A 9,180-nucleotide genomic window follows, 5' to 3' on the forward strand; every position below is an offset into this window, starting at 1 on the left:
GCCCTACACCTGTTCATTCCTCTCCACGGGACTGCCGCTAGGCATTACTTCATGGAGGGAAATGGCTGAGTGCCGCCTCTCATTCTTCGCACGGTTTTCACGTTTTCATGCTAGTTTACGTCTTCTAGCCCTCTCTTGCTCTCTCAACCTCTTGAGAACGACTGTGGTGAATCTCTTCACTGCATTCCAATGCTGGTCTGAGAGGAGCATATAGCTCACCACGTTTTCTGGAGTGATGCGTCCTCCACACTCTCTCTCCAATTCACTTCTTTCTACTGCAAAGCGAGTACAAGTGAAAAACACGGGCTCCGCGGTTTCCTCGACAGTCTGGCATCCAGGGCATTCTGCAGTGTTGTCCAGTTTGAAGCGGTACTGGTAGGCTTTGAAGCATCCATGTCCTCCAACCGTAGCACAGTTACCTCCATCTTCCATACTTCTCATAGTATTTTCGCATTTTATACCTCCTGCCAGGTTTTGAAACAGCCGCCTCTAACCTGAGGAACAGACGCTGACCAGTACACCGCCTATTCTAGGAACCGTCGCGCCTGGATTTGAATCTAGTTTTGGTCCACCCCGGGTATTTTATTTCCCCGGTTCCCGCCATATCTGGTGAGAATCCTCCTATCCACCACCTGGGGAGGCGCCTGATGGGAGAGTAGCTACTCCACACGGGTGTGTGTGTGTGCGTGCGTGTGTGCGTGTGTGTGTATATATATATATATATATATACACATGACATTGCCGGAGGGAGCCTCAGTTGTGGGATTCGGAGATGACGTTGCAGTTGTAGGGGTGGCGAAGTACTTGAAAGAAGTTACCCTCATCGCTAACCAGGCTGTTGCTACGGTACGAGGTTGGCTGTCTTCGGATGCCTACAACTTGCAGATCACAAGACCTAGGTTCTCCTAGTAACTAGTAGGAAGCAGACCGAGTCTATCACTGTAACGGTTGGTAGCCACGAAATTCGTTCCCAGTCTGGCTTAAAATACCTAGGAGTCATGATAGATGCACGTCTCCGCTTTAATCTTCACACAGAGTAAATCAGCGCCAAATCTGCTAAAGTAGCATGATTTTCATTTTACATGTACATTATCCTTTCTATGCTTTGCTAAGTAATGTATCACTCACGTTTAGCAGGTTTTGGCTGCAATATGTTAAAGATTCATCAAGTATGTTTTAGAAATTTTATATTTAATGATTAATATATTTCAAAAATAAATTCTCATTTAGCTGTGTCTGCACCATTTAAATATTGATCATTGAACTCTATTTTATTAAAATTTTTATTTTGGTTGAATTCAACTCAGTCTAGTGAAGGAATCAAACAATGTAAACAATCAGTAGTATTAAATTTTATTTCATGCTTATTAAAAACATAACAGAATCAATGAATTCAGTAAATACAATATAATTTAGGCATTGAAAATTTAATACTCAATGATTAGCTAGAAGAATCTCTTGACATGAAACCCTTTCACTTACCCTTTATTTTTTCTTTAGTGGTATATCTTAGCTAAGAATTAGTTAGTTTGTGATCATGAATACTGTGATTCGTATATTTAGTAGATGCTAACTTTAATTTATTATCTTTATCCATATATTCCAGTTTATGAAATTTTTGTATGTATAAGTATACATTTTTAGCAAGCTTTGAACCTAGGTCACCTCTTACTTTTCAATACTACTATACTTGCTATACTTCTATATCTTCGCTATTCAACATAGTTATAGACCATCTGTACCGCATCCTGTGCGAACAAGACTTTGCAAATAAATTTGGGTATAAGCTCAATAGTAACCATGGTTGTATTATCCTCGTAGGGTCAACAAACTTATGGTGAAGTTTGCAAAGGGAAAAGCAGGAAATTTACGATAAATGCATCCTTTCCCTTGAGGAAGTGTTCTGTGAGGGCTTCAGAGAAAGAGGCTTTAACGTGAGAGGCCTCTGGCTCTGAGCTTACAGAACAATACCTAGCACAACTAGGGGCTTCAAGGAGAAACAGGTTCGATATCCAGGACGTGACAAAGATGATGGAAAATATAATTCTTGACTCCCTAGGAATCATCCACCATCACATCAGATGAAATTATAGATCATCCAGAGGAAGGATGACATGCATATATTGCATATTTTATTTGTTATTTTTAATATTTATTACTTTGTTATTTATATTTATTTATTTTTTTATGTCTATTTATTATGTGTGTACATATGTATATGTATATTATTTATTTATATTGTTATTTATTTAAAATTTTTATTATTTATACCTAATTAAATCTTTTCAGAAATATATAAATAATTATAAAAACTGTTATAATGCAATTGCAATAATTTTAAAAATATAAACAGACAGTGAAATAATATTTATATGTGAAATACATATTTACTCACACTTGTCATGTATATGTCTGTGTGATTAGTGAGTTGGAAACATGAGATGTTCATATTAAAACATAGTTACTGGCAACGTTATAACTATTACATTGTTAAAGTCTTTGTTAATTACAATGTTTTACATTCAAACAGGAATCACTCTCTATAATTTAATATCAATATTATTCTCTTAGGAAAACATATTTCCAAGAATTCTTACTACAATTTATGAAATGAGCCTTAAAAAAGCTGGTGCTGCTAAAAACTTTAATTATAATACAAAATTCAGTTACCACGTTTTACAATGGAACACCTCATTTACTAAAGTGAGGGAGAGAAAGAAATACTTTATTCATTCATGCTGCCTAAATACATCGGGTTGCCACATTACATGGCATACTGATCAATCCGTGACTGGACATATATAAATTACATATTTTTATATGATACAATATAATAGAAAGATAAAAAATTTTTAATTTTTTTAATCTACTTTTAATTAAGAAAATTAAAATTTTTATTTTTTTCACATTTTCTTCATTTCAAGCTAAATATTATTTAAGACTTCAGAATCAAATTTATTCATCTACTTTGTTTTCAGGATAATTGAAAGAAATCTTGGATTGATAAACAAAATATGTTTGTTTGATAAAGACTTAATGCTCTTAATATTATTTGGACTAAAAGGCTACAAAGGAAAAGATGAAGCATCAAGAACGCTTCAGTGCGGTGCTACCATAATTGATCATATATCAAAATTCATTAACGTCAAATCGGTATCTGTTGGCGTCACTGTTGGTATGCAATAACATCTTTAATGTTAATCTCGAATGTGTAATACTGATTATTGTGTATACAAAAAAATGACAGATATGATGTTATCCTCATTAATCCATTCCAAAGCCTCTGTCTATAGAGGCTTATTCTGCTCCAGTCTAACTATGGAAGGGGGCACACAAATTAAAAAAGATATTTTATTTTATATAACATAATTTTTGAACATTCTTTGTTTATAATTGAACACGTGAAAGCAACAATTAAACCTACAAGTATTGGTTATTATATTATGTTTATATATACAAAAACTTTGGGAGTATATTTAAAAGAAAAACAATTAAATAGTTAGATTGCATATCCAAAATAATAATTATATTATTATGATGAATTATAATAATTGATTATGAATAACCACGTTTGGTAAATGTTATTGTATAGAGAGAGCTGCCCAGTAAATAGTGTTTGAGGTTTCAGATCAACTTTCTCCTCCTCCTTTTGACATTTTATATTTAATATTGAGCTGAGGCTTATTAAAATATACATGCCTGTATTTATTATTAATGGCATTCTCATTTCATGTGTTTTTCTTTATTTTCTATTGTTTGATGTATTGCATCTTTGCAGGATTAAATGTCTTGATTGTTACTTTATTTTATAACTTAATATTAACTGAAAGCAAAGATTCTGGTCTTGCTCTGTTTGTTACTGAACTTCTGTACTTTTGGTTGCTGATCTGCAACACTCTAAATACGATATTATCCTGCTACTTGATAGTTATTCATTATATATATATCAAAGGGGTTGATTAAAAAAAATACATTTTTCTCATTTATCAGCTCTAATAAGAACACATTGACCTATTTGTTCTGTATTACAAACCCTAGCATTATAAATTAACTTCTTCCTGATGTTAGGTATTGTTAATAAGGATAGTTATAATATTTTTTGTGAAAATTGGTTTTGGGATTATAGCTTTTGGTAGCCCTAGATATCAACTTTTACTGAATGAAGAATAATATATACATCTTCCTATATAATAAATCCAACCAGAGGAATATTGACAGATGTTTCGAAATTGTAAAAGGCCATTGAAATTACACTAATAAAAACCAAACATATTGTAACTGGAACAATTAGGAAAAAGAGGGAAATGGCTTCATTTTCCTTCTTCATAAGGAATACTTGTCAAGTAAGGCATTGATGCTTATGAATGATTTGGTGCATAGTGAGTAAGGAGCTGGTATTAAGGGAACGTGGATAAATACTTATGGAAAATAGCAGATTTTATAATTTTAGGGACTACTTACTGCGGTGTTGTTGGCCATCCACAAAGAAGAGAGTACACTGTTATAGGAGGTGCAGTTAACAGGGCTGCTCGCCTGATGGTTGCTTTTAAAAATCTTGTCTCCTGTGATCTATCTGTTGTCTTCAATTCCAGATTACCAATAGGGTATTTTGAAAGAAGTAAACCAGTTTATTTGAAAGGTATAGGAATCATTGGTAACATCTTCATTTATCTGGGGCCAAGGTAAGAAATATATTTAAATATTCTATTGATATCCATAACTGATTAAAAAAAAAAGTGCTGTTAATTATCTGTTATATGTCAGTTACACATTATCTGTAATAAACCTGTTTGAAAAAAAATAATACTAGTATAGTAATTTTTAATGTCCCTTTGCTTTATTTATTTATTTTTTTAGAGGAAACACTGTCAAAACACCCCTTCTTGGAAGATATAATATTATATGTAAGTTTGTTGATATGATGGCAAAAACTACCCCTTATCAATGTTTAATTTTGAGAGGGGATCCAAGAATAGGTAAATCACGTATTTTACAAGAATTTGTGGATGTTTCTGAACTGTGGGGATGGAATTCTTTAATGGTTGGCGTTAACCAAATGAATATTAAAGACATCTGTTTAGTTAACAAACTTATTTCATCTGTGAGTAAATTTTGTTATTTGTAAAATTATATATTGTTTATTTATTACAAATTACTTACCCTGCTTACTACAGACCATAAGGGTTTAGAATTGCTTATCAGTCTTTTCCTCCTTAATTCCCATTTAATGAGATTATGTCTGTACTGCAGTAGTCTTACTTTTGGTCTCTAGAAAGCAGGGTAGATTTGATTTTGTCCACTCTGGACAAAATTTACTATTCCATCAGAACAAAGTCAATAAATATTAATTATTGTAAAAAAAATATTATTTTTCTGTTCTTTCTTTTTCTTTATAAGAAAAGGTTAAAAACTCAGTGCCTTAAGTGTTAATTATCCTTAACTGAAGAGTTAACTATCCATCCATACAATCCCAATTTATAGTAAAAATATGAAAATAAATAAAAACAAAAAAAACATAATATACATGAAAATAGCATTATATACAATTCTCAGATATATTTTTTGTTCATATCATTTGGATAATTAATTATTAATTTTGTCAATAATTTGACAGACAAAATAGTTCATGTTGTGGACAAAATCAAATCCATCCTGCTAAAAGTTGCGAAGTCCATGACCAGTTGCCTGCATAGCTGTATTCAAGTTCACAATAAAAATATTTGTTCTCGTTTACTTTAAGATTCAGCATGCAAGATAGGGGGCTACAGTTAGAAATTTTTGTCTGGATTTTCTTCCATGTAAGGCATTGCACTATTTAAGCTCCCATATTATTGATGTTCCCCCTAATGTTTTAATTGTCACCAATATTTATGGCAAATTGACCTAATAATTCTCTTAGGTCTCCCTCCAAATAATATTTCTTGATATAAAAGACATTGTGTTCTCCTAAAAAAAAAAAAGGTTATGAAAAATAATCAAAAATGACATATATTTTTAATATATTAAAAAAAATCTAATAAGTAATTCTAAAGATTAGTTTTTTTTTTTTTTTTAAGTGATGGTTAGGGCAATATTGGATAGTAAAACTTCAAAAGTTTTTGATCTCCGAGTGTTCAGTCGATTTTTTAAATATGAATATGTCCGTATGTTAATATTTTTTTTCAGTGTCCCTAATGAATTCAATTCTACCACCATATTGTATAATAAAACAATTTATATCTGATAGTAGTTTATAGGCAAGACAATTAAGGATAGAATGAGAGTATTACTAGATGCAGCTTCAGAAGAAGACCTTGACCATCTTCACTTACTAAATAAAGCTTTTGATGTGAAGTTCTCAGTTCCCCATAACTACGATAAGCTATTGATCTATGAAGATGAACCAGAGCTTTATAAAAGAATGCTCAGGAAGGTCAGTTAGCATTTTATATTAACTTAAGAGACATAAAACTTTGATATTCTTAGTAGCTAAGTCATTCAGTTCAATGTCATAACATTTTAGATTTAATAGGAAGCCTACAATGTGGGGTGAAATATTAGTTCATAATAAAGTGTTCATCACTCTCATCGATTCTTCTTTCCTGGGAAAGGATGACTTTATTCTCTTTTTCAATTAACTTGGCCATCAGGTAATTTTGGAATCAAAACATTCTGAAAGTTAGGGTTGCTTTTATCACTTTTGCTGCATATTGGTTTTTTTGCAAATAAAGCCAGTCTTTCAGACTAAAGTTTGACCTTTTACGATATGTCTTTAATGCTTGTTCATTCCTATTAAGGTTATACCTTCTTTCAAATGACAAAAACATTTGCCTTACTTTAGTGAATTCAGTATTCCTATTTACCAAAATAGTGATGACAACAGGGTAATAGGGTGGTCCTTCAATAAGCCTTCAATGATATATCTAACTAATTCTTTGTTAGGGATTCACCCAGTTGAGCTATCTCCTGAACTAAACATTGAAATCTCATAAGATATTCATCCAATGTTTCACCACTGTTTTTCCTAATTTTGGCAAGATCAAACATTAAATCAATCGCCTTCTCTGGAACACCCTCAAACCTCTCTCTTAGGGCAGGCGGTACTGGTTCGAATCCGGCCTTGGTGACTTTTTCATCAAGGGCGGTCCCACAAAATAAAAAACTTAACCCCCAACCATGGTTAGAATAGGTTGGTCACCTGTAGATAACCAGGCGAACATCACCTTTGATGTGCATTGCCATAAAAAAAAAAAAAACTCTATCTTAATTTTTCCCAAACCTTTTTTGCTCTCTTTTCATCTCTAATCAACAGAAATATATCGTCACTAACTGTTAAAATAATTGTAGAGAGTACCTGTTTGATTTTTCTTTTCAAGCTGCATCTTCTTCAGTTGGCAGATCTTTTTCTATAATTTATTCATATAAGTCCTTTGCTTCTAAGTACAATTCAATCTTCATCAACCAGATTCTGTAATTTTCTGCAGTAAGGCTTTTGATGTTGAATAATGTGGTGTCCATTGTCCTTTGTGTTTATTTTGACGATTAGTCCCAAAAAAAATCACAAACCTTAGATATACGTAAATTACTCTTGTCACTTAACCCTTTTACGCACTAAACCATGCTCTGCTACCAGTTTGTTGTGGAATTTAGGGAGGGGTTTTATAAATGACAAAGAGTGTGTGTTTCCACAAATACATGCCACGACCGACTGCCTCAAACAAAGGTTTCCTGTCAGAGGAGCAGTGTCACCATCTACTGTTTTATTTACAATATTTACAAACTAAATAATAATACCAATTTTCTACTATAGTTACCCTACTCTTAAGTAATAAAGTATTCATGATAAGATATGTTTAATACCAGAATTACTTATTAAAACTTTTTTGAAGGCTAATGTTTTATTTTATTTGTTAAAAAGTAAAACTTTGGTTAATTTTATTATAGATTTTTAGTCATTCTGTGATTGTCATTGATGATGCAGAAGATTTGGATACTGAATCTTGGAGAGCTCTTTGTCAGTTAATTCGAATACCTGAAATCATTGTGGTTTGTGCTATACCAAGATCTTATGACCTACCAGATATATATGCAAGACAGTTGATCTCTGATCATCTATCATTAACAATAAACATTGAATGCCTTTCTGTGAAGTATATAGGACCACTAATATGCCAGATGTTATCAGCTGATGCAGTGCCCTACAAATTAATAAAGTAAGAAGCCTCTGATAGTTGTAATTTTTAGCTAATTAATTTACTATACAGGATACTAACGGCAGAGACTACTTTTGAATATAAGCTGATTAAAAGGCCATTGTAATTCAAAATTAAAAGCTTTATTTTTCGACCCATTCAGGCACCATCATAAGAATTCATTAGTCCAGTCAATCTTACATTATTGAATGTGTACATCTGAAAAATATAAATGATACAATAAGAGGATTTACCATTCAGATACAAGAAATAACAATTATTCAAAAGAATCAGGGTCCAGCTCTGAACACCTTATTATAGTAGTAACCAATCCAGTATATTCCCCAAAAGGAGAGTTTCCAACATTTAAATTATATCACTATAATGATACGATAATTTAATTAATACCAGGCGAGTAAACTAGGACATTCTAACTTAAAAATACATTATTATTTATTTAAAATACCTAAAATTTCAGAAAAGAAATTATTTAAGTCTTTGCAATATGTTTTAAAATTTATTTCTTTATTAGGGTTTTTAGAAATACACAGTGCCTCAATCTATTTTACTATTTGTTATGAGTTTTCTCAAACACTTCCAACTTTTATTCTCTATATTAAATAAGAGGGTTCTCAAAATTTTTCCTTAAACTTAAACTAAGATTTGATTAGTTTAAGTTTAAGGAAAAGTTTTGCTAACTTAAAAAGTAAAAAAGTAAAAGTAAAAACTTCTTTTGGTCTTTTATTTTTATTTTGATATTCACTACAAGAATTTTGTTGGTGGTCAATTGTATTGTTAAGATTTTGAATGACCATACCAATATAGGAATTAAATTTGGATTAAGATTTGTCTATATATTATCTTCGAGTGGAGTGAAAATTTAGTAAGGTTTATTTGAGAGTTGCTATTTTAATTTCATCAATATTTTATTCAATAAAAGTTTTTATTAGTGATTGAGAGAAATGTTTTATATATTGTAATATGCTCTTTTTGAGTAAATAGTATATTT

The 9,180-nt window shown here is 31.6% G+C and overlaps 1 protein-coding gene across 13 annotated transcripts in view; it reads left to right on the top strand.

Annotated features, from left to right (window-relative positions):
- Positions 1-9,180, top strand: part of LOC106684836 (adenylate cyclase type 10) — a 53,556-nt gene that overhangs the window by 14,987 nt on the left and 29,389 nt on the right. For all 13 annotated transcript variants that reach the window (XR_010842812.1, XM_014427123.2, XM_067045162.1 and 10 more), the window contains 5 exons: positions 2,979-3,175; positions 4,451-4,682; positions 4,858-5,101; positions 6,230-6,412; positions 7,924-8,192. Coding sequence is in view for 12 of the 13 variants with exons in the window: in XM_014427123.2 (XP_014282609.1) it covers positions 2,979-3,175; positions 4,451-4,682; positions 4,858-5,101; positions 6,230-6,412; positions 7,924-8,192 (1,125 nt within the window). In the remaining variant the exon portion in view is untranslated. The remainder of the gene's footprint in view (positions 1-2,978; positions 3,176-4,450; positions 4,683-4,857; positions 5,102-6,229; positions 6,413-7,923; positions 8,193-9,180) is intronic.

Source organism: Halyomorpha halys, unplaced genomic scaffold (assembly GCF_000696795.3).
Source record: "Halyomorpha halys isolate HHAL.00 unplaced genomic scaffold, Hhal_1.1 Scaffold624.1, whole genome shotgun sequence".
NCBI classification, from domain to species: domain Eukaryota; kingdom Metazoa; phylum Arthropoda; class Insecta; order Hemiptera; family Pentatomidae; genus Halyomorpha; species Halyomorpha halys.